This window comes from Typopeltis vanoorti, chromosome 3 (assembly GCF_054136105.1).
Source record: "Typopeltis vanoorti isolate ZY-2024b chromosome 3, IOZ_Tvanoo_1.0, whole genome shotgun sequence".
In the NCBI taxonomy this organism is placed as follows: domain Eukaryota; kingdom Metazoa; phylum Arthropoda; class Arachnida; order Uropygi; family Thelyphonidae; genus Typopeltis; species Typopeltis vanoorti.
In genome coordinates, this window is record NC_143551.1 from 24,685,054 (window position 1) to 24,712,135 (window position 27,082).

The following is a 27,082-nucleotide window of genomic DNA, read 5'->3' on the forward strand; positions in this document are numbered from 1 at the left end:
TAGTCCCACATATAAACTGGCCCGGCATTTAGCTAAGTCGCTTGCCCCTCTTACTGGCAACTCCTCTACTTTTGTAAAAAATTCAGTCCATTTCAAAACACTGGTTAAAAATCTAATCCTAAAAAATTCAGACATAATGGTGAGTTTCGATGTCACCTCCCTATTTACCAATGTACCACTTATAGACACTCTTGATTTAATCAAGTCTAAATTTCCCCCAGATATTTTGGAATTATTTCAATTTACCATGAATGTAGGTTACTTTACATGGGGGGGGGGGGGAAATTCTACAAACAGATTAATGGTACTGCTATGGGTTCCCCCCCCCTCTCTCCCCCGTTAGCAAATTTTTACATGGAACACTTTGAAAACAAAGTACCTACCACAGCTACATACAAGCCACAAGTGTGGTTGCGCTATGTAGATGATGTGTTTGCCATCTGGCCCCATGGACAAGACACTTTGGATGCTTTTATCATCTACCTAAACAGCCAACACCCCAAAATTCACTTCACAGTAGAAACAGAATCAAATAACTGTTTACCATTTCTTGACACATTAGTCACCTGCCTTTCAGATGGATCACTATCTTTTTCTATTTACAGAAAGCCTACACACACAGGAAGATACCTACATAAACAATCACATCATCATCCAGTCCAACAGTACGGCATTTTAAAAACACTTACACACAGAGCCAGAGCCATTTGTTCTAACGATACAGCTCTGACCACTGAACTCCAGTACCTGCGACATACGTTCTTAGCCAACGGCTACAATCCCTACAAAATAGATAAAATACTACATAGGCCCATTACTCTACCCTCCCATAATACACAAGAATACAACATGACCATTTCTATTCCCTATATCAGAGGTACATCGGAAAAGATAGCCAAAGTATTGTTGAAACATGGCCTTCGCACCACCTTCAAACCTCATGTCAAGCTGGCAACTCTGATCCGCTCGCCAAAGGATAAACTTCACCCTTTAGCACACCCAGGAGTGTATGAAGTTCCATGTGACTGTGACTTGGCCTATTATGGGCAAACAGGAAGATCAGTGAACATCCGCCTGGAAGAACATGAAAGATACATTCGCTACTATTACTATGGCAAGTCGGGACTGGCAGACCATGCTTTGGACACTCCTTCACACAGGATTAGATGGAGGAAAACGAATTTGCTATTTAGGAGTCGTTATAGATCTGAAAGATTATTTTTTGAGTCAGCAATGGCTTTGAAGAATTCTCCCAACCTTAACAAATATGGTTGCATTAATTTGCCAAAAATTTGGGAGACGGTTATCCTAAGAAAAACTCCTGCATAACTGCTTTTTTTTTTTTTTTTTTTTTCGTTAGAGGGCGCCAAAATAGGACTTTAGATCTTTTGTCTTTTGCAATTATATTGTTTCACTCACTCACTATTACGTTTACATGTGTGTTGTGCTCTGATGATGCTGAGTTGAAAATCAGCGAAATATTAGCGTTAATAAAACATCTTTGTTGATAAAAGTGTTTGTGATGTTGTTAATACCGTGAAAAATAAGTCATGAATAACCATCAACGCCTAAGCTTATATGTTAGAACCTTATCTTACTCATTGGAGAATGAAACGAAGTTTGAAAGCTGCACATTCAAAAGAGGAGCAACTGCTGATAACAAAGGAAAGAAACTAAAGAAAAATAAGAGGAAGCAGTCAGCATCTACTGCCATAAGTAATCTCAATATTTTCACCAATGAAGATCTTGTCAAAATATGGGAATCACAGGAAGAACAGCCAATATAGACAAGCCATGACCAACAACATTTCTCCAACATTTTGGAGAAAGAAAGCAACTGAGCCCACCAAGACCCAAAAAAGATGTAAGCAGAAGTTAACAGACTTGTCCAGCCACTGCTACCATTTAGTATGCAGGGTTATCAGAAGGTTCTGACAAGGTTCAAATGGGGTGGGTGTGCAGTTAGCTTCTGGATGTACAGTAACATTCAGAAGCTAACTGCCCCTTCCTTCTGCATACAATTAGAGAGCATTGATACACAGCTATGTATTATGGAACAATTTATTATACTAGAGGCCCTATAAACTCCTGTGAACATTAGAACCATATTTACAGAACAAATATGGGTGTGACTTTTTCCTTCACCTCACTTAATGAAAGAGGCTTTTCTTTGAAAAACAAGCAATAAGAAATATGTAAACTCATGTTGTTATATAATGTTCAGGTACTCTTTTTTTACAAGAAACTTGCTTTTCAAATCACAGTCAGGTGCAAAACTTTTCAAGTCATTATCTGCTGTTATCATTCTGGGGTCTTGGGGGGGGGGGGGGTTGCAGGAGCTGTAAAGTCAAAATGTCAACTTGACTCCATATTATTGGTTTATTCTTTAGTGTATAATGAGATATAAATGGGAAGAATATTAGATTTTCACACAAAATTCGATTTCTGAACATATATGCCTCGACATCAATCAGAATGACCCTATTCGACACCCTAGTGAACTACTGCTATGGAGCAAACCAAATCATAGCAGCTGGTGACTGGAACTGCATGAAGGATAAGAACACATACAAAATAAACTGTGCCATGACTCAAGTAGTGGTGGAATTGCTGTGTTGTAGAGTTTTTAATTAAATAAATAATTATTAAATAATTAAAGTTTAAAAACTTTAATTATTTAATAGATATTTGGAAGGTCAGAAACCAATGTACCTGAAACTGCAAATGGTTTTGTTACCGGAGTGTACCCAAATTGACTGTTTCTATATGTTTGCCCAGCTACATCATCAGATATCAAGATAAGACAGCTGGGCATCCTCAAAAAATGGCAAATTTTAGATCACAAAATGGTGCTCTTAAAGATTAACCTAGTTAACAACATAAACACATTCTAAATTATGGTGACTCAACCTTAACCATCTTATGCGCTTTCAAGATAAAATCCAAGATCTCTGTCAGGAATGGGCACAGGCTGAATGGAATTGTGCAGCATGGTCCCAATTCAAGACCATTACAAAGTAAATTCAAGTCTTGGGAAGAAGAAAGGTACTCGTGACAACATAAGAAGCTTCGTTGGCTATATAAAGAGCTAACATGGTATATCAACAACAAGAAATCAGGCATTCCATACCCTGAACTGATATAAAGCATTTCTTTCTTTCTTTTAACTCTTTTATTTTTATAGCCACTTCTGGCTATAGGTGTCTCCCAATTCTCTCCATCTGTTTCTATCCTGACTTATTGGTGTCAAATAGTTCCAATTTTTTTCTTATATCATCTGACCATCTTCTTTCAGCTCTTCCAGCTGATCTTTTACCTTCATATGGCCACTACTCCAGTAAAACTGTTGTCCATCTATTCTCCTCCAGTCTTGTGATGTGTCCTGCCCATTTCCATTTCTTTCGAAGTATGTTTTCTCCAGTATCTAAAAATTTTGTTTTAGCTCTTATGTCTTCATTTCTAATTTTATCTTTGAGTCATGTTTAACAGACACCTTTCCATTCTTCTTTCTGTTTTTTGCATTTTATCTATTATATCCTTTTCTGTTATGACATATGGATCAGGGTTTCTGATCCATAGGTCATAACAGGCAATACACATTGACTGAACAGTCTTGTTCTGTTCTTGGGTTTTATTTTGCTGTTTAAAAATCTCATCTATTTTCTAAAAGCTGCCCATACCATTCCTATTCTTCTTTTCACTTCTTCCATGGCTCCTTGTTCCTTCATTGTTAACAATTTTTCTAAGTATACATACTCATCTACTATTTCAATTTCTTTATTGTTTACCTTAATGTGTCTTTCATCGTATCCTTCTCGGTTTGTCATTATTTTGGTTTTCTCAGAATAATGTCTAATCCGATTTCTAGTGATTTAGTTGCTAGATCTTCTATCATTTCTTTTAAATCTTTCATATTGTTTGCAATAATAAGAATATCATCAGCAAATCTTAGGTTATTTAATTCCATTAATATTGACTCCTTTATTGGACCATTCTAAATTACACATTATATGTTCCAGTGTTAATGTGAAGAGTTTGGGAGAAATGGTGTCTCTTTGCCTTATTCCTTGATTTATTTGAGATTTTTTGCTTATTTCATTCAGCATTTAAAAAGCATTTGACTGATACAAAGCATACTTACCAATATGGATTTAGAGAAGAAGAAGAAAACATTAAAGTAAGGATGAGATTCTGGGAAGTGGATACTTCTTCTGCAGTCTTTTATAAAAATCTACCCTGGTCTACTACAGATGAGAAAACCATCAAGGAAATAAAGCTGCAAGGGAACACAGTCAGCAACACTTAGGGAATTCTGAAGGCTTTTACTGACCACTACAAGCAAGCCTTCTCGGATAAACAACTAGTGGTCATTCCAGGTACATGGCATATACCACACTTGCTGCTTGACGTTCAGGTGATCCACAACATCTCTATAACAGTGGATGAAATCAAACTAGTGGCTAAAGAAGTGCAGCCCATGAAAGTTCCAGGGCCAGATGGCCTGGAAATAGAATATTACAGAGCAGCATGGAACATCATCTTACCTATACTAATCATTCTCTTTAATAAATTCTTGGGGGCTGGGGACATACCAGCAGACTTCACCAAGAGTTATGCAGTATTCCTCCCAAGGAAAGACAAATGACAGAATCGTAGATGACTGTGCTCCATTGCATTCACCAACATAGATTACAAGTTATTCACAAGAATAATTAACAATTGAACGAAGGTCATTCTCTCAAGCATTTTTTACCAGTTCATATACCTATTGTATCCCAGGCAGGGAGATGGTACTCAACTTTTTCCTGCTGTAAGATATTATGCAGCTTTATACTATCCACTTATTTACAACTCTCCAAGCAAAAAAAAAAATCTAGTCCTCACACCCTTACTAACCACTCATTTATTCAACTTTCAGGGAAGATCTTTGCTCTGGCATCTGTCTGAGTGCTGAAACATTTCCCCTGCATTAATCTTATAAAACCCTTTAAGCAACTTAGGTGTTTCTATCATATCCCCTCTTTTTCTTCTATCAACCAACTTCTGCAACACACACACACACACACACACTCTCTCTCTCTCTTTCTCTCTCTCTCTCTCTCTCTCTCTCTCTCTCTCTACATAGGGAACATTTCACAGACATCTCACCAACTTGGTTGCTTTCCTCTGAATCTTCTCCACAGCTTCCTCATCTCCAACAAACCCAGATCAAAGTAATTCAGATATGGACATATCAAGGCCATAAGAGTAATAACAACTTCCTTATCTCTGCTTGTTAATGCATTCTCTTCAATAGCCAAGTAATTTTATGGGCTACCTTAGCAATATGTCCTCTAAACTTTAACTCTCTGTCTACACCCCCAAATCTCTAGCTTCATCTATTTCCTGGAGTACAGTTCCATCAATGTGGTACACAGCTTGTAAACCCCCAAATGCATAATTTTATATTTCTGTGCATTAAACTGATACCCATTATTTTTGCCCATACTTGACAGTCTATTTAAAACATCCTGCAAGCTTTCCATATTGCCTTGATTAACTATTACTCTGCTCAACTTTGCATCATCAGCAAACAGCTGAATCTCTCCTTCCAGGTTATTTCCTATAACATTTATGTACAAATTAAACAGTAGTGGTCCCAGCAACTGAACCTTGTGGCACACCACTAGTTACCTGTTTTCTCCTCGATTTTGCCCCTTCATATGTTCAGTAGCTACCCTCTTATCCACATAACCAGTCTCACATTTCTGTAATTTGCATAGCAGAGTTCCATCTTGTATTCTGTGAAATGCCTTTGCAAAATCCAGCAGAATCATCATGTAGTCATTTCCTTATCCAACTCAGTTGTTACTCTGTTATAAACAGAGTAACAACTGAGGCATGACCAACCCTTCACAAAACATGTTGCCTCTCATACAGTATCATATTCTTATCCACCCATTCTTGAATTCTCTTTTTGACCAATTTTCTCTACACTTTTACCACCATACCTGAGATACTAATTGGTCTATAAGTTGCTGCTGCAGTCTGAGAACCTCCCTTATGCAAGGGAATTATTTTGCCCTCTTTCCACTCACTCCCTTGGAACTCTACCAGAGTTTGAGACTTAAAGAGCCTAGTCAGAGGCATTGCCAATTCCCTTGCACATTCTCGCATAACCTGAACTGATATCCCATCTTACAGCTGTATTTACATTGAGATTCTGCGATATTCTAAGAAACTCCAATTCATCCATCTCTGTTCCCACATCAGTGTCTGTTGCATTTGTTACAGAAGTAACCTCACTAGGATGATATATACTTTTGCAAACTGGTCACACAGTAACTCAACTATTTTTATCTGCTTTTGTCACAACCCTGTGACCATCATCACTCATTAAGGTTAATCTTTCATAGTTAATCTTTCAGCTGGCCTGGTTGGCCGAGTGGTTAGCATATCCACTCTCCAGCCAAAAGGCTGCGGGTTCAAATCCTGCCATGGGCATGGATGTTTGTGATTGTCTGTGAAAATACTAGTTGTGGTGATCAGCGGTAGATGCCGTTGGTGTAGATGATGAAAGTAGAGTGGTTTGTTATAGTTGGATTGAATGGTGGAGATGGAGAGTTGTGGAGTAGGTGCCTTCCCTTGATGAGTCTTTGGACTCCCTGGAGGTGTCGTAATAATAATAATTTCCTATGGTCTTCTTGGTTAGTTTCTTCTCGTAATCTAATTTTGCCTTTGTTACTGTTCTGGTCATCTTTCTTTCCCCAACCTTGTACTGTTCGTGAGTTTGCTGGTCACTTTTCTCCTCCTCTTTCTTCTTGCTTAATGAATCTGTTATGATTATAGTCTTTGACAAGATCTTAAAGACCATAAATGTGTGTGTAACAGCAGGTCAGCTTAATATGCTTTATTCATCATCATCATCATCAAATTCCTGCCATGTACCCTCAAGGGGTGTACAGGATATGACAGTACTACATGAAAAAATTACATCATTACTAACTTCCTATCTACAATTTTCCTCCAAATCAGTCTGTTACTTGTCAAGACTCCAACATTATCAGATCTTATATTTCTATCGTCTAAGGCACTTTGTACCGTATCAATCCACCTATATCTTGGTCTTCCTCTGGGTCGTTTTCCTGCCAACCTGGCAGAGAACACTTGTTTTGCTAATCTTTCCTCTCCCATTCTATTTAAGTGACCATACCATCTGAGATTAGCTCTGCTAACGCATTCCTGGATGCTGACAATGTCAAGTTCTTTCCTAATATCCTCATTTTTAATATGATATTGCCATTGATGCCATCTGTTCACGCCTCTAATCTTTCTCAGGACTCTCATATCTGCGGTCTCTAGTCTTTGGTCAAGTGTTTTACTTCTGACCCAGCTCTCAGATCCATAAGTTAAAATTGGTTTGAACACAGTCTTGTATACAGCTAATTTAGTGTTCCGACTAATTTCTTTCTTATTCCATATGAATTTATTCAATTGACTTCCCACGATACCAGCTTTGCTGATTCTGTTGTCTATTTCTATATTTAGTTTACCATCTTCAGTAAAAATTGTGCCTAAGTAGCTGAAATGTTTTACTTGTTCCACAGGTTCTCCATTCACAACACAGTTGACATTTTCAATGATTCTGCCTATTTTCATTGTCTTTGTCTTTTTATTGCTGACCTTCATACCATATCTATTACAACAGCTATTCAATTTAGTCAGAGAATCTTGCAGACTTGTAGCGGATTTATTTAGAAGTATAACATCATCCGCATAAAGCAAAGAGCTGACATTAACATCTCCAATTTTGATATCAGGTTTAATACCACATTCCTTCATAATGTGATCCATATAGATAATGAATAACAGAGGGGATAATGTACATCCTTGTCTCACACCAGATTTAACATTAAACCATCTTCCTGTACTTCCTTCAATTCTAACTGCTGACTCACAACTCAAATAAAGACTAAGTATTGCTTGATATAATGCCCCATTGACACCATATAACTGCAGCGTATTGAATAGCTTCTCTCTTGGCACCTTGTCATATGCTTTTTCCAAATCGACAAAACTTAAATACAGATCTTTGTTATATTCCCATGCTTTCTCGACTATTTGTCGTAAAGTGAAGATCTGATCCTGACAGCCTGTATTTGGCCTGAATCCAGCTTGTTCTTCACCAAGCTTTTCTTCCACAATTCTTCTCAACCGTTTCTCAAGTATACTTGCATAGATCTTGCCAGGAACACTCAGTAGGGAAATACCTCTGTAATTCTCACATTCAGTTTTATTTCCCTTTTTATATATGGGTACTATGAGAGCTCTACTCCAATCATCGGGAATTCGTCCCTCTGTCCAGGCTTTCTGAACTATGCAGTGCAGCCACTGTAAGACTCTTATACCACCATACTTCAGCATTTCTGGTCGAATATCATCTACTCCTGCTGCCTTTCCACATTTCAAGCCTTTGATGGCTTTTTCTACTTCAAGTATGGATATGTATTCCTGACTGCATGCCTGGTCAGTGTTTTTTATCACTGTGCTGTCATCACTGCTTGTTTCATTTAGCAGTTTTTCAAAGTAATTACTCCATACTTCAAGGATATCTTTTTCTCCTGTTCTCATTTCACCTTTATCATCTCTAATTCCTTTTACAGCACTCTTTCCTCCATTCCTAAGCTTCTTCAACAACCTCCAGAATATTTTGCCACCTTCTTGATATTTATTTTCTATATTCTTGCCAAAGTCCTCCCATGACTTTTGTTTAGCTAGTTTTACACACTGTTTAGCTTTCTTACATTTGTCTCTGTATTCTGTAAGAGTAAAAGCTGACTTATTTGCCAGGAACTTTTGATATGCTTTCTTCTTTTCCTTCACTGCCTCTTTAACTTCCTGTGTCCACCAGGGAGTTCTGATTTTTTTATTTTTGCACACAACCTCACCACATGCCTCTCTGGCAGAATCAATCAATGTTTCCTTCAGAGTTTGCCACTGAATCTCCAAGGTTTGATTCCTGTTCTCAAACTCTTTCATTTTCTTATCAATAATATTTCTGTATTTTAGTCTACAGTTTACATCTGAGAGCTGCTCAATGCTTTATTTATTAAGTGCAGTTATCAGAGAAAATTTTAAAGCCATCATTGACATTTCTTTTTATAAAAACTTACTTACCATAAAATATTATAAAAATGTTTTTTATTCTTATAGTGTCAGGTTCCTTCTTGTATTCATAAGGAATTATATATATTTGAATTTTGTTTATCTCAGATTTAAAAAAAAAAATTAACAGCAATCCATGTGATGTGTGCATATACAAATATATGGACAGAAGTATGGTGATGTGGAAAAATTAGTAACAGAATATTCAAATTGATGCTGTCCCCCATTATTATTATGGAGTTGAGTATATTTTCCATTCTGAACACTGACAAAATAACATAATTTAATAAGTAATATTTAATTTCAATATAGAAATTCTTTAAATGTACTAATACTATTCATCATTTTTCATATTTTTTTCCTTCCAGCTTGAAGTGAATGCCAATTCTATACGCTATTCAATATGCACTTCTAAGCTTCGAGTAAAGCCCCAAAATGTAATAGTTCATAGTGATAGCATTGTTACTGTGAAACCATCAGATACTGCTCGTACTTCTTTGTACTACATGCTACAAACTCTGAAAGAACAGCTTCCAAATATTGTTATAAAGGTGAGATTTTGTACTCTTTTTGCTTGTTATTTAATCCTTAACTTGGATCTTCCTTATTAAACTTAACTGTGCAGGAGAAAAGTTTGTTTTCTTCTCCATTATTATTATTATTTTTTTTTCTTCATGAATCAGTATTTTTATCCATAAGTATTAGAATCATGTGAAATCACACATAACCTGTGATAAAATGAATTGCATGTTAAAAAATGCTGAACTGTCTGAAAAAGTTGTCTGATCTTATATTTTCTTCTAAGACATCTTAGATCTTGGTCCCTCTTTAGGTCTCTTTCTTGCAGTCCTGGCATTTATCTTCTCTTTTAAACTTCTTGTCTTCAGTTCCATTTAATGTCAAGCTCTGTTCTAATATTTTAATTTTTTTAATATGACTCTACCATTCTTTTTTCTCAGCACTTTCATATCTGTGGGTCTCTAGTGCTAGGGTTTGATCATCTTGTTTTCTTTATAACCCACCTCTCAGATCCATAAGGTAAAATTTATTTGAACACTGTTCTTATATGCAGCTACTTTAGTGTTTTGATTAATTTCTCTTTTATTCTATATAAATTTATTCACTTGAGTCCTCACCGTACCAGCTTTGCTTATTCTGTTGTCTATTTCCATATTTCATTTGCCATCTTCACCAAAAAATTGCTGCAATGTTACAGCCTATTTTCACAGAGTGACAGCTAAGTTGGATAAATGGTATGACTATATGATAATACTGCTGGCTTTTGCAAAGACATTTGACAAGATACCACACTCTGTTGTGCTAATTAGTACAAATGGGGATGAATATGAAGTTATAGATTTGGATATGAGATTGGCTGATGGACAGTTATCAAATAGAGTGTTATATGGAGGTGCAGGGTCCAGAAGAAAGCAGATGACTAGCAGTGTGTTGCAAGGCTCTGTGCTTGGTCCCACTGTGATTAAAACAGTGCAGGAAATGATTTGGAGGGAAAATATTCAGTTGTATCTCTGATGATACACAACTGGATAGTATAAATAGTTATTCAAGGTAATGTAGAGAACTTGCAGGATGATTTAAATAGGCTGACAGTATTAGCAGAAGATAACAGGTGTGCAATTGTGATGTGGAAAAGGTGTAAAGTCATGCATTTGAGATGAAAAGATTACAAACTTTAATGTTCATACATTATTTACTGATCTTTTCCATTGTTTGTTTATGATGATATGGTCTATGCAGTTTTTATATTACCATCTGGGGATGTCCATATATATTTATTATTAAGGCGTTGATAGAACAATGTGTTTGTAATCATTAGATTGTTTACTTTACAGAAGTGGAATAATTGTTCTCCTCTGTCGTTAAGCTCTCCGTATCCAAAATTCCCCATCACATCTTTTTTGTCTGCTGTGAACTGTCCTATTTTAGCATTAAAATCTCCCATCACTACCATGAGTTCTCTATTTTTGGGATTATCTATTTCCTGTTGTAGTTCTTCATAGAAATTTTCTATTTCTTCCTCTGAATGGTTACTGTCTGGTGCATATATTTGGATTATTTTAATTGTTTGACCTTTTTCTTTTGCTTGAAGTTTGAGTGTGATTATTCTAGGAGACACTGGGTTTATTTCAATTACTGAGTGTGTAAGTTTCTTTTCAATTAATAACGCAACTCCTTCTCTGTGTATGTTACCTTTTCTTCCTGAGAAGTACAGTCTTCCTTCTGGTAAATCCATGAATCCATCTCCGCACCAATGTGTCTCTGATAAACCTAAAATACTCCATTTCAGTCTTTTTAAATTTTCCTGGACTAATTGCAATTTTTCAGGTCGGTATAGTGATCTTATGTTGAGGGTGGCTACATGTTTCACATCCTTGGCTGATCACATTGCTGATTTCTCACCTACTCTATGTGGTCTTCGAGTAGGCGCATCAGCTGTCCCGTATGCAGTAGCACTATCTCGGTTTGTAGACTTTCTCCTGCTCATGAAAGTTACTGGCATAATAATGTAGCCAGCTTGCCATGCATCTGCTACATCCTTTGGTCCACGGCTCTTTATTCTTTATTTAGAGCAACCCATTTGGGTTTTCCCCATCTGCCATCCAGGGGACGCGCCTGGTAGGAGTGTGGTCTCCCCCAAGTTATTCAGTTTATTAAGTTTAATTAGAAGTATAACATTATCTGAATAACATAAAGATCTAGAATTAAGATCTCTGGTTTTGATATCAAGTTTAATACCACTTTGCTCCATAATGTGATCTGTATAGATAATAACATTGAAAATAATATGCATCTTTGTGTCACGTCTGATTTAACATCAAACTGTCTTCTTGTACCTCCTTCAGCTCTAACTGTTGACTTACAATTCAAGACAAGAGAGCATCCTTGGAAACTGAGGATGAATGCAGCTAAGAAGGGGATGAGGGCTAGATTTTTTTCTCATAGAGGGTGCACGATTGGAATGGATTGCCATTAGATGTTGAGTGCAAGCGGTGTGAATGAATTCAAGAATAAGTATGATAGCTGGTGTGCGTGTAGTATATGGCCTCCCTCAATGAGTTCCTTACTCTCTGTAGGTCTTTCTTGAGTCCCTTACTCTCTGGAGATCTTTCTTGATAATAATAATGTTTAATATAATGTCCCATTTACACCTTATAACTGTAGCATTTTGAACAATTTTCCTCTTGGTACCGTGTCATATCAAGATCTGTAGGGCTTAAATACAGATCCTTGTATTCCCATGATTTCTGAAATATTTGTCTTATAGCAAAAATCTTTTTTTTTTTTTTTTTTTTTCATTATTATTAGTGACACCTCCAAGGAGTCCATGACTCATTGCAGGAGGACACCTAGAACTCTCTGTCTTCACCACCACACTGAATCTCTACTACCAATCATCTACGTTAATGCCATCTACTGCCCACCACCACCACAAATAGTTTTTTTTTTTTTTTTTTTGTCTGTAAATTGCATGTGTTCTGAAGGCCGATTTATCTATATGTGGGATGAAAAACTGGAGTTTCTGGGAGAAAAAACCCTGCTAAAATCTAATCCTGACAATCTCTGTTTGGCCTGAACACAGGTTTGTCTATTCAAGCTTCCTTTCCATAGTTTATTCATGGCCTTTTCTCAAGTATATTTGTATAATTCTCACATTCAGGTTTATTTTTCCATTTTTTAAATGAATACTATGAAGGATCTACTTCAATCATCTGGAATTTGATTCTTTGATTCTCTGACCAGCATTCTGAATTATGCAGTCTAGCTACTTTAAAACTTTTGTATCTGCACATTTGAATGTGTCCCTGGAGGTCAAAGAACAAGTAGAATTTTAGTGAAATAGACATACTGTCTCATTAGACAAGAAATCCATTAGAAGATGTGGAAAGAATATTGTGAGAATAAGTGTGAGAGGAGTTATGAAATATATAAAACTCAGGCCAGAAAAGTTATGAGTATTATACAGAAAGCTGAGTTATGAAAAAAAATTGGCTGCACAAGCTAAAGGCAACCCAAAAGAATTTTATTGTTATGCTGCAAGCAAAAGAAAGAACAAATGCAGAAGAATGACTTGACTGAATGTAGTAGCATCAAAAGCAGATGATGTATACAATTATAAGTGTTCACTTCCCCAAGATCTATCAATCTGGTGTACTGTAACATAGTGTACATTGCTACCACTACATTGGATAGAGCATGAGGAGGAGGTTCTAGATCTGTTGCATAACCTGGATAAGAACTTAGGTTATGGGACAGATGGGATATCAGCATGTGTGCTAAAGGAATGTTCAGCCAAACTGGCTGACATGTTTTGTATAATTTGAGTCTTACTCAGGAAAGATTCCACAGGAATGGAAAGAATGTATGATGATCCCATTGTGCAAGGGTGATGCAAAGATTGATGTTGCCTATTGACCCATCAGTATCTCTGGAATAATTGTAAAGAGCTTAGAGAAGTTTTAAGAACTCACAAACAGGAATGGGTAGATAAATAAGATATATTTTGCAAGGAACAGCATGAGATTACTAAAGAGAGGTTATGTCTGAGCAATTAGTTCATATTTTATAATGTTATGGCTGAATTGGATAAAGAAAATGGATACACTACGATACTGTTGGACTTTGCTAAGGCATTTACTAGGCTGCAACATTAAATGCTGTTGCATAAATTAGAGAATGTGGGATTGCAATATTGGCTTGGATATGTGATTGACTGACAGACAGGTATCAGAAAGTGATATATGGGAGATCTTCATATAACGATCATCATTATATGAAGATCATCATATAATTTAAGATGACAAGTTGTGTGATCCAGGGATCAGTCCTTGGACCACTGTTGTTTATTATATACAATAATATTATTGGAAATGTACTGATGGGAGATCTTTGGCTGTTTGCTGATGATGCAAAAATAGGCAGGATGATCAGAGATTATACTGATATACAGCATTTGATTCATTTCAAAACCTTTTTACACACACACATTTCTTTTCAATATGAAATTCAGTTTTATCCTGCTCTAAACTATATAATGATCACTTCCTGTTTCAAATCCTTGTATGCTCTTGTGTCCTGAACCAGTGAAAAAACATGCTATCAACTATAACATGGTCAATGAGACTTTTCTTATTTCTTGCATCGTCTCTCCATGTGAATTTGTGAACATTTTTATGTTGGAACATGATGTTAGTAATAACTAATCCATGTTGTGAATAGAAATCAAGCAGACATTTACCATTATTATTAGTTTTGCTTTTTTCTCCAAATTTTCCCAAAACATTTCTATATGTCTGGTAATCATTTCCTACTCTGCTGTTTAGATCTCCAACAATGAACAACTTTCTTTTTTTATTGTGTTGACTGCTTTGTCTAGTGCTTGAAAAATTCCTCCATTTCTTCCTTAGTAGAACCTTCTGTTATACCATAGGTTCAATTTAGTCTCATTGTCTAGTTTCCCCATTGTAATATTTGCCCACATCATTCTATTTGATACTGCCTTGCTATTCAAGAAGATTATTCTTGTTTTTAGTGTTGAATATAGTACCTACTCCTTTTTCCTGATTATTATTGCCTGAATATAACATTATGCTTTTGTTGTTTAGAAATGTCTCACTTGTTTTTGTCTTTGTTTCGGTAACACCTATTATGGCAATCTGTTACTTATTCCATCCTTCTGCTGTTCCCTTTCTTTTCTTGATGCTTTTGTCGATGGTGCCAATTTTAAACTCCGCCAATGTTGATTTAGGATATGCTCTTGCATATATACTTCAAAGGACACTTTCAATTACCAGATAATGTATTGATGGACTAGCCATAACTGATATTTTGTTACTGTTATTTCTTGTATGGTAGACAAAATCAGTGCATTTTGTTTGGTGTATGGCAATGACTTGTATTATGAAGATATATTTCATTTCATCTAAATTAGGAATATAACGCTGCCTATTGGGTAGACAGAATTTCATGTTATGCCATGAACTGCAGTCATCCATCTAATAGAACCTATGTCTATTAGATGGATGTTTTTGTAGTCACATATTTGCAGTTGCATTTATAACATGTTGACAGATAACAAGTAATATGAAATATCAATTATGAATGATCTGCATGGATAAGCACTGAAGTCAAGTATGTAATCAGCATGGTTGGTATTGGACTGACACATATTGATATTAGCTGACACATTGCTTCTGATAGTTTCTGTCCAGCAAGTGAGCAGATTATCGCTGCTTTATTTGTGTGAAGGTGGACGAGAGAACAGGGAATGGTAAGCAAAATTAACTGCTTGCAACATGCACTTTGCATCAAGATGACTTAGAATGGAACTTTTACAAAACCTCAATATAGCATGTTATGACTGAGAAGGCTGGATGGATGGCTTCTAGATAGATACATTGTTCATTCAAGAATTGGTATAAAAGAATAGATAGGATATGTTCATTAGAAAAGGTTTATGATGTGAATAAAGAAAGAAAGAAAGATGTGAATAAGAAGATTGAGCATAGGGAATCCTTCTAGGACTTATAATAAAAGGGGTAAAAATGGCATTTCCATGGGAGAGATTGCGCTGCCAATGTCAGAAGAGAAGGATTTGATAGTAATAATTTCTGGATTGGGTTGTTAAGGAAACTTGATGTTTTGCTTTTATCTGAAATAAAGCATTAATAAAAATTATTTAATTTTATTTTGCATAATATATGAAAATTAATGCATTTAAACTGCTGTATATTACAGGGCCTTCCATCTGTATCCAGAGCTGTGATTCATATTGATGATTCTTCTGGTGGTTCTCCAAAATATAAACTAATGGTAGAAGGAAATGGATTGAGAGATGTTATTGCCACAGTAGGTAAAAGCATTTTGTTTCATAAATAACTTCATGGAATTGATGATTCTTCTGGAATAACTCATGGAATTGATGATTCTTCTGGAATAACTCATGGAATTGATGATTCTTCTGGAATAACTCATGGAATTGATAATCTAAAACAGTTTTAGTCAAATGACCTGTTTAAAAAATAATTTTTTTCCTCCCAAGGGCTTAAGGCAGATGACTTTTTCTCTGTGCCTCAGGTGTCAGTAAGAAGCGTTTGTTTTCTTTATGATTCTGATTATATTTGTTTTTGCAGAAATCCATAAACATATGATTTGTTTTGAAATATATTTACTAAAAGAGTTAGTGTTTGAACATGCTAAGATCCCTTGAGAATTTCACTACAGCCAATACAAATTGGAGAGACAGTTGTAAGATAGGGATTCCTTTCTCTAATATTTCTTCAGGTTTCTTGATTCAACTAAATTTGGAATAAGAGTTATATTGCTTTAAATCTCCTGAGAATTTCTGTGTAGTTGAATTAAAATGGAAAGGTGTAACAGATGGAGGAGAAAAATAATTAAAATTATATAATATTTTGGAATATTTAGTTATTGACTGACACATTACTTTTATTATATTAGTGGATCTGTAGTTCTATTAAGGAACTATTTTTGAAAGTAAAATTCTTTCTAAAAAATAATAAAAACGTATGTCCATGTACATTAAAAAAACCCTTCATTATATTGATTCTTGTCAGATGTCATCTTCTTCCAGGAGGTTGACTACCATGATCTTCCACCATGTGTGGTTTTGTGTTTCTCTTTTGCATTCTTCATAGGACAAAAAGGTTCAGTCCTTAATATTTCCCATCCAATCTGTTCTTTGTCTTCCTCTTCTTCTTTTTTCTTGTATCATTCCTTCTAGAAGTGTTTGTTGTAGGGATTCATGCCTTAGTGGTATTTATATTTCTAAATTAGTTTTTTTTTTGGCAGTTCATGGGACTCTAAGAATTCTTCTGAGGATCCACATCTCAAAGGCTTTTAGTTTATTTTCACAATATTTTGATATTGTCCAGGTTTCTGCTCCATATTGCAGTGTTGATCATACATAGCATTTGGACAGCCTAATTCTTGTTTTTGTGTGAATTTCCCTTGAGGTCAGGATGTTTTTTATACTAATGAAGGTTGATCTAGCAATTTCTATTCTTCTTAATTCCTTATCGCGCTTTTCATTCTCTGTAATTAGTTGACCCAAATATATATAACTCCCTACTTGATCTAAAGTATTTCCTCTGATCTTAGTATTTATATCGGGTCTTTTCACTTTTTCTCTTGTTACCAGCATGGTTTTGGTTTTTTTGAAGTTGAAATTAAGTCCATATTTTTCACTTAACTTCAGCGTCTCTTCTAGTAGTTTGGAAGATCTTTTTTATTTTCAGCTATCAGTACTGTATCATCTGCATATCTCAAGTTCTTTATATTCTTGCCTCCTATGCGGACTCCTTTAAATTCTTCTAATTGCTGGAAGATATTTTCAGTATAGAGGTTAAACAATATAGTAGAAAGAACACAGCCTTGTCTGACATCCTTCTTTACTGGGAATTCCTCCAAGATTTCTCCTGATATTTTTATTGAGGCAGTCTGCTCTCAATATAGATTTATCAGTAATCTTGGTATCTTTACCATCTACTCCTAAATTTCTGATGCATTTGATTAGGGGTTCATGTTGTATATTGTTAAAAGGCCTTTGTGTAGTCGATAAAACATAAGTAGACTTCTTTCTACTTCTCCAGATATCTTTCTATAATAGTTCTAATGGTGAAGAGTCCTTCTCTAGTTCCTTTATTTTCCTGGAAACCAGATTGTGTTTCATTAATTTCCATTTTGATTTTATGTTTATTTCTTTCTAGGATGATATAAACATAACTTTTGCTATCTGACTGATCAGACTGATTGTTCTGTATTCTTCACATATGATTGTCTTCGATTTTTTAGGTATTGGTAGGAATGTTGAGTGTTTGAAATCTTTTGGCAGGTGTCCAGTTTTGTATATTTTGTTACATATGTCAGTCAGTGATCTTATAGCCTTATCATCTAAAGCCTTTAGATATTCTGCCATAATTCCATCCATTCCTGGAGCTTTTCCTGGTTTCAGTTTCCTAATGGAATTTGTTACTTCCCAGGTAAGAATAGTCGACCTCTCCAAATCTTCTTGCATTGACTTATCTATTCTCTCATGATTGTAGAGTTCCTTTGAATACTCTACCCATCTATCCCTTATTTTGTCTTTCTCCATTAGGATGTTTCCACTGGTATCTTCAATGCAATGAGAGCCTACCCTTTTGCAAGATTTGTTAGTTAGCTCCCTAACTTTTTCATGAAGTTCTCTGGTTTTGTGCTTTTTGTCCAGAAGTTCAATTTCCTTGCGTTTGTTGTTGAGCCATAGTTCTTTTGCAATCCTACATTCTTTCCTGATCTCCTTTTTAAGTTCTTGTATTCTGGACGACTTTTGTGTTTCTTTCTTTCCTCCATCATTTTCAGTGTCTTGTCATTATCATTAATTTTCTTCTCAAATTTGGGAATTGTTTGTTTTACTGCCTTTGTTATGTCTCTTTAAATTTCTGACATCTATCCCAATCTCATCTTTAGGGTAAGGATACTTGGTGGGATCAGGAACATTAGCAGTGGATTGTGCCAGTTCCTTAATTTATCTTGTATTTCTTGATTTTTAAGGGAGCCAAGATCATATTTTTCTATGTTTAGAGGTTTCATTGTTTTCTTTAATTTTATTGCTGCTTTAATGACCACAGGGTTGTGGTCTTGTTGTGTCCCTCTTTCTTAAATTCGCTGGGTCTTTCCTAAGGAGTCACGTGGTACCTCTAAAACACAAAGGAATTGCCTCAGGGTTGAGCCAAAACCAACGTGGCAAAAGTCTTTGACATCTCACTTCTCTCAAAGCATTAGGAATATTTATATTTTTTTTTTGCTGCACCACCTAAGCTATTAGATTAAGTTAAACATGTCTTAATCAAGAAGTGATCTCAATGGTGTACTATAATGACTACTGATTTGCAATCGTGACCTATAACATAATCTATTTTCTCTTGCTTAGATTCGTATCTTTTTGCGAGTGGTACATCGGATTCTAATACTCAGACATGCGGATTAAAGATAGCAAAGGTTTATTTGACACATTAATACAATTTACAGCGCAAAGAAACTCAATCTAAAACTTCAATGTTAATCGGAGAAAATTATAGGTATGCTTTGTGTAAGGCGATTCTGCTTCCATGAGGCCTGTTGCCTAAATGCTGAGCCCTTTCCATGGATTGCCCATCAGTCGAACGGAGATGTGTTCTTTCATTGTACGATTAGGAGCATGTGTTCCTTCCAGCTCATAAGCGGCATATTCTATTATTGCCCTCGGGATTCCTAACAGAATTCTTCGCTGATCCTTCATGACGCTCCTCCATGCAACCGTCTGCCCACCAGAATACACAAGACTACCAGCCAAGAGAGAAGAGAAAAAAAAAAGCCTTGTGTGTGTGTGTGTGGGGGGGGTGTTCCTAACCCTTTTAATCATCTCCCCTATCGGCAATCACCGTAACCCACGTAGCTCACCCAACGCATATAATTTCTCCCACATGGGTCTCGTTTCGTATCATTTGTTTTTTCTGACCACTCACTTCTGCACATGGCATGAGTACACGACTGCCTGGGGGCAACCTTTCTTTCCGTCGGCATGCCTTTGCACTTTGAACTTTTGTTGTTCACAGCAGCTTAATGCAAGTCATACTACAAAACAGTGTATTATCAATTCTAACAAAATATTATTAATTTATAACGTATCACTGACATTATATAATCAAGTAAGTATTCCTTCCTTGAAATATTCACAATCTTTTTTCTTTATAATAATGCAATCTATATTTTACCAGTTGCATACAGCACATACCTAGAAGCAAGCATATTCCCTACAAGGTTTTTCCTGTTAAGCGATGATAAAATTAGAATTCTTAGGAATCTCAATTTATCAAAGTTGAACAGTCTGATCCAATATCAGCCCCTGGGTATGTTTTGGCTCGTAAGATGTTATTCCGGAATTTTTTTAATCATTATATAGTCAATCTGGTTCCTACAGCTGTCTCCGGGACTTTTCCATGTGTAAAGTCTTCTAGGAGGGTTGCTAAATAAAGTATTTGTTATTACCAGATTGTTTTCTTCACAGAACTGTATTAATCTTTCTCCTCTTGGATTTCTATACTCCCAGGCCCTGGTTTCCCATGCAGGAAGAGGTATTTTCTGAGCCTACTTTAGCATTTAGATCTCCCATAACAATAGTTATGTCATCTGATTTAGCGTTGTTTAGTGCATTTTGAATGTCTTAATAGAAACATTCTACATCTTCATCTGGGTAATCAGAAGTAGCTGCATATATTTGGACAATAAAAATATTAAAAGATTGAGCTCAATTTTTAATGCAATTATCCTGTCACTTATGGGCCAAAATCCAAGTAAGGATTGCACAATCTTATTTTTTAGTACAAATGCTACTCCATTCCTATGACTGTCTCCACATGAGTATATTATTGAATGGCTCTTTCTGTTTATTTTTCCACTATTAGTCCATTTGACTTCACTGATACCAGCAATGTCAATTTTCATTGCTTCAAGTTCTTGTATAAGGTTATCTAACTTCCCAGCTTCATATAAGGGCCTTACATTCCAAGTTGCAAGCGTTAAGAGAAGATTCTTGGTTTTCAGACACGAAGGATCAGGAGATACCCTCCCTGGAGGGTTTAAGGTATCTTCGTCATATGTTATTTTCATAGTATCCATCTTACGTTCCCGAGTTTCTTTCTCTCCTTCCCTGTAATGTTTCCAAGAGACAAAAGTTGCAGAGGGTCCAACCTTGTCTCTATTGCTTAAATCCGACATGGTTCTCTGTTTCATGGTTTTTACTATGGAGGGTTACGTGGTGAGGTTCCTGTCTCTTCCACGGTGACTGGCCACATCTCTGTTTTGTCTCAGAGTGTGCCCGTACTATATCACATAGTTTGCTGTCATGCCTTCATTAACATTGTCAAATTAAATTTTGGTCATCTGCTAACTCAGCCATTCCAGTCTTCAAGTGCAACAAGGAGGAGACACTCTCCTTCACTACAGCATAAAATGCTGATACCCTCACTTAGTTTTGCATGCCAGTTGAGGCATGGTCCCAGGGTTTGGCTGCTGGTGCACTCTACCAGCTACTTGGAGCCATAAGTGAGAGTTGTATGAGCAGTGAAGACCAATTCCACCCAGCCACCAAATATTTTGATGTGACTGCTGAGCAGGCAGAGATGCTACCCCTACTTAAGGTACTACCCATACCTTACACCCCTTTTATTGATTACCTAAAATTAAAATTTAATATGAGCATAATAACTGTTCTTGGTAGATCTTCACATATTTTAATCAATTTCTTGTCACATCTGTCTCTAAAGCTGTGTTATTAGTATTATTTTTAATTTTTTTCGATATTTTTTTATTATTTTTAATTTTTTTCATAAAATTATTTACACTTTCAGTTGACTCTACTGTGTAGTACATAATATTTTTAATTCAGACAGTAATCTCTCTTCAAGTATTGAGGCACCTGATAAGAGCAACACAAATTCTACTAATTGGAGAATATTAGTTCTAATTTTTTTGTATTGAAATGTGTAAATATTTCAGCCCAAATATTTTCATGGGTGCTTTCTCTTTGCCTCTACTTTTGAATGTTTTATCAAGTTTAGATGCTGCAAAATCACAGACTTCCCCAATTTCATTCCATCCCTCATTCATTCCATTTCATTCTCTGTGTACAGAATATACATTTATCCCATTAAAAATAGAAGCTCCATCAAAAGATTTTTCCTGCAAGCCGAGATATTTCAAAGCTGAATTATAGAATTCCAAAATTAAATCTTGTATACTGTTTGAGCTCTCATCATTTAATTTGTTCAATTCTTCTTTCACCACTGTGGAAACAAATTGCAATGCCTTTTCCTGTTTGCAGCTTTTGTTTTCAATAATTGCTGGTCTGGTTGGCTGAGTGGTTAGCATATCCACTCTCCAGTCAAAAGGCTGCGGGTTTGAATTGTGCTGTGGGCATGGATATTTGTGATTGTCTGTGAAAATACTAATAGTGGTTGTTGGCAGCAGATGGCATTTGTGTAGATGATGAAGATAGTTGCAGTTGGCAAAATGAGTGGTGGAGGTGGAGAGTTGAAGAGTAGGTGTCCTACATTGATGAGCTTTTGGATCTCTGGAGGTGTTATGTAATAATAACAAAACTGATAATTGCAATTCACTAGAAGTTTCAAAAGCTGAAGTTCTGTGGTGCACTATTCACTGAATGCTTTGGTATTCAATGAATGCTGTGATTTTAAAGAAAATGCAACTAAAATTAAATTTTAGAGGTTCCCATTTAAAAAAAAAAAATTAATATTATTGTAGGACAATTAGGTTGATTTACAAAGTAGTTCTTCAAACATTTCTAACATCTGTTTGATGACAGGTAACAAAGATAGAAAGCATGTTTTTTTTTTTTTTTTTTTAATTTGACATCAGCTTCATTGCAAAAATTCAGTTATTCTGTGTATATATGAAAATATTTCTAAATTTTCACAACTATAGCTTCTATCTCAATTTGTAAAATATCACAGCTTGTTTTTGACACATTTATGAATTAGGTGCATACTATAATCAATTAGAAATAAACTTCTGTTTCATAAGTTTCTTAATTTGGTGAGAACATAGTTTTTACCATGATATGTTCTCATTTGCTATACTCCACCAAAATTTGTATTCATATTATCACCACAAAAACAAATACTTTTATCTTCAATGTTGAAAAATTTTAACTCTATCTACATTAGCATTCACAATAATGTTGGAATTTCAACAGAATGAACTTCCAAAAGCTGTACTTTGATCCCCGAATTGGATGAAACAAATCATCTATTGATTTGTTTCATCCAATGAAACAAATATTGGAAACATCTGATGACACGGATACAAAACTGACTTGTTACTGCTTGAGAAGTTCTTCTGCTAATGGATCCAACACATTAACAGGTATTGCTTCAGTTTTTGTATGTGCAAAAGAAAACTTGGAATCAAAAATGTGTGTTATTAATTTAGAAGAACAGTCATTTGATCTAAATGAAAAGTTATGTTTCACAATGCTATGTAAATGATCCATCTTCAGCTGCACATGCTAAATTGTTATCTTTGGGCACAATCTTCTTAAAATAACTACTAAGTTTTGAAATAGATGCAGATGTTTCTTCAGCAGATTTGCATCTTCTGGTTTTTATATGGTCACTGATATTGCTACAGCCCATGGTGGATGGTAAATGTTGACCAAGCAGTTAGTGAAAATTATGCATTCATGAGAATGCATAATTTTCACTAACTGCTTTCATGAGAAATGGAAATTCGGTACTTAATTTTTCATTAAACATGCACTTTTTTCTGTTTTGATCATTTCTTCCAAAGGGCTTATTGCAAAATAAAAATGGTACCAAAAAATAAAAGTTTTTAGATTTATACCATATAGTAAAGGACAAAACCACAAGATCATTCAGACCACTTTCTATTTGCTCTAGGGTAGGACTATACCATATCTATTTCACATACATCCAAACATAATTTCCAATGTTTTCCATTAACACTACTGATTAAATTGCTTGGCTGCTTCATGTATCTCACAGGTTGCAACATGAGACCCATTTGTAAGAGATAGCAACTGGCTGGTACACCAAGCAGCTGGCAGGGCAGCATCATTGAATACTTCTTCCACTACCCTTACCTAATGGAGTTAACTGTTCCTAGCTACTTGTGTCTGAGCATGCTTCATTTTATCAGCAGGTGCTTTGCATACTGTCTTTAAGATGAATCATTAGTTATGTTGCACTTGGAAAAGAATTTAGCATTAAAAAAAAAAAAAAAAAAAAAAAAAAAAAAAAAAAAAAAAAAAGGGATAAATGCTAAACCAGGTGGTGTGCCGGGACAGTCCTACTTAAACTGGGATGTATGGTCACCCTACTTATAGTAGACAGTGAAAGATGTGTGATAAGTAGATCCAAAAATGCTATTGCATTCTGGTTTCTAGTTTAATTGAGTTGTATTCATTTGTGTTGTTCATTGTTTTCAAATGAGGCTTGATGAACTGAAGAAAATTTTCTGTATCATTTAGGTGTGAATGGTACAAAAACAGTTTCTAACAATACATGTGAAATAGAAAAGACTCTGGGAATTGAAGCAGCAAGGTAAGAACATGGTTGTATATTATTCAGAAATTAAACTTTTTTTTATTATTATTATTAATAGTAAAAAGAAGCATAACATTTTTCAAAACAAAGTTCTACTTATAACTAGTGATCATCATCAATTTCCTGATATCTACCCCCAAGGAATGTTCAGGTTACTATGACAGCATTACATGATTAAGTTTACATTATTATTTATCTCCTATCAACAATTTTCCTCCAAATTAATCTATTACTTCTGAGCACTCCTAATGTCATAAGTAACATTTTATGCTTCTAAGGCACTTCTGAATAAATCAACCCAATTGGAATAAATCAACATCTTGGCATCAAACACTTGTTTTCATTTGACTTGTTTAACCTTTTCTAAATGATCCATATGGTAAAATTGGTTTAAACACTTGTCTTGTATACTGTTTTTTGTTCCATAAATTTATTTAATTGATGTCAGTCTTATTGTTTTATTGCTTTCCATAATTTGTTTTCCATCTTCACTAAAAATGGTGCCTAAATCATCAAAATGAATAATCTGTTCTGTAGATTCATTTACTGAGCATGCAGTCAGTATTTTTTATTTTGTCTATGAATTTTTTTTATAATTTCTCTTTTATGTAAAATGCATGGGTAGTGCCCCTTCCCATTATGCATAGCATTTTACACATCTGAAAAGGTGTGTGCTCTGCATTATGGGATACATACTAAGGCAAGTGATGTGAAATCATTAGCTTCTATATACAAGTAGCTCAGCCTTGAATATATTTGATGCACAAAACATTGTTTTGCTTTGTAAATGTATTGTCTGTTGTTCCTTTGTAATATGATGCCATTATTTACTTGATGTTCCTTTTACACTATTATTACACTTTTACTCTTTACCTTAGATTACTACAGGTTATCTAATCTCTAACACCTTGAGAGCATTGGAAAATTTATTTAATGTTACGACTGTGCCACTAAGATTCCCCTTTGTGGGTATTAAATATACTTAAGATTACCTGCAGAATCTCTCTAGATCTATCTTAAGCTTTATGGACAGTCGTGACTACTCTAATTTACCTTCGCTCACAGGTTCGTATTTATTTAGAAGCAGTGTATTGGATTAAGGATCAGTGAATACACATCCTGTAACATAACAAACATATTTATTAAACTACGATGCAATTATACAGTATCTTAAATGAATTGACTCTTTCTAAAAATTAAAAATTAAGAATTATAATATCTCAATAATTGTACATACATTAAAACATGCAGCAATACTATCATTCAAAATTCTATGATTTCATCCCAATACTAATTTGTTCATGCAATGTATATACTTCAATTAACAAGGTTCTCATATCTAAATTATACAAATTAATCTTCAGCTTCTTAGTCCAGAACAAACAATCACAATTAAACTTTGTAAGTGTCCTGTGGACTATCAGTGTATCTTCTGTAATGTTAAACAAACACACAAAATTTTACTCGCAGTTCTTCTCTGACACATATATCTTAACTGGCTCTTTCATCTCTTTACTGGTTTCACTGACTGCTTTTTCCGTCCTGGGCCTCATCATTCATGTGGGCTTCTTTCCTTTAGTGGTGTCGCATCGTGGAGGACTCCCGGGGCTTGATGCATATTACACCGATGCTTTCTAGTTTAGCTGAAATGGTTTTTGGCATCCGATGCACATGGCAGATTGTCTTACTGGCAAGGCATGCTGATCTGACTTCTTTTCTCCTTGATACCTCCCGAATTCTCTCTGGACTTCTAATGGACCCACATCTGTGATACTGGATCTAGACACTACGGGAGGAGACTCCGTTTCTTTCTGCATTTCTGCGTGCCTCTTGGAGTTTTTCATGATCCATTCTTATACTTCTCCTGTGGTCCCCGGATTAAGGGTTGAGGATCCCTAATATTCATGTGCAAAAGGGGACGTGACCTTCAGAGTTGCCGATTACTTCTGTTTCCCACAGAACACACAGAAACAATCTTATTTACCAAACGCGGGATATCCATAGATGTTTGCCGCCTTTTGTTGCAATGTCTTTGAGACTTGCATTTGGTTAAGCTCGAACAAAATTGAAAGCACTTTGCATTGTACAAACAAAGTTTCTAAGCTATTTCTTAAAAATCTGAACCACATCAAATGTCGGGCCACTTTCTGAGGCAATGCCCTTGAAATATACAGTTTAACATTCATACAATTTCAACATATACTTGCATGGTTTTTTCATCAATCACAAAATTATTACAACTACAGAGTTAATATATACCTTATATACAAAATTCATAGCAAAATTTTACAGTCAGTGTTAAATTACAATATCCTTCTTTATACAATATTCGTGACCACTGTAAAAGTCGATGCAAAGTTAAGAAGAAAAAAAAATCCTACCCAATCGAATTTTACAGCTTCCTTGGGTAAAGGAATAAAACCTAGTATATAATTTCTTGGTATTTTTAATGTATAATAGAACCAAGGTAAAAAAGTTTCAAAAACTTCATTTTGTCCAGTCTGCAGCTACTTGCCAGCTGGCATAATCTTCTCAGCACATGTGAAGGTATTTGTTTAGCCCTGCATTCAAGGTTCTAATTTCACCATGTAGATTTAATGTTTTGAATATTATTTCCCTTATCATATCTTTTTCCACATAGGTCATCTGTTCATGGTGGTGATGGAGGAGACTTCTGAATGATGGTACTGGCGTTTTCCATTCTTCATCTTTTACGCTTTTCTTCCCATATCCTTTGTCCTAGTCGGCCTGAGGTTTTTTTTTTTTTTTTTTTTTTTTTTTTTTTTTTTTTTTTTTTA

At 35.3% G+C, this 27,082-nt stretch overlaps 1 protein-coding gene across 1 annotated transcript in view; it reads left to right on the forward strand.

The window, feature by feature from the left end:
• Polr3A (RNA polymerase III subunit A) overlaps positions 1 to 27,082 on the forward strand; it is a 427,591-nt gene that overhangs the window by 364,497 nt on the left and 36,012 nt on the right. Inside the window, exons 33-35 of the mRNA XM_090415517.1 lie at positions 9,513 to 9,695; positions 15,901 to 16,015; positions 24,209 to 24,281. Coding sequence (XP_090271643.1) covers positions 9,513 to 9,695; positions 15,901 to 16,015; positions 24,209 to 24,281 — 371 coding nt within the window. The remainder of the gene's footprint in view (positions 1 to 9,512; positions 9,696 to 15,900; positions 16,016 to 24,208; positions 24,282 to 27,082) is intronic.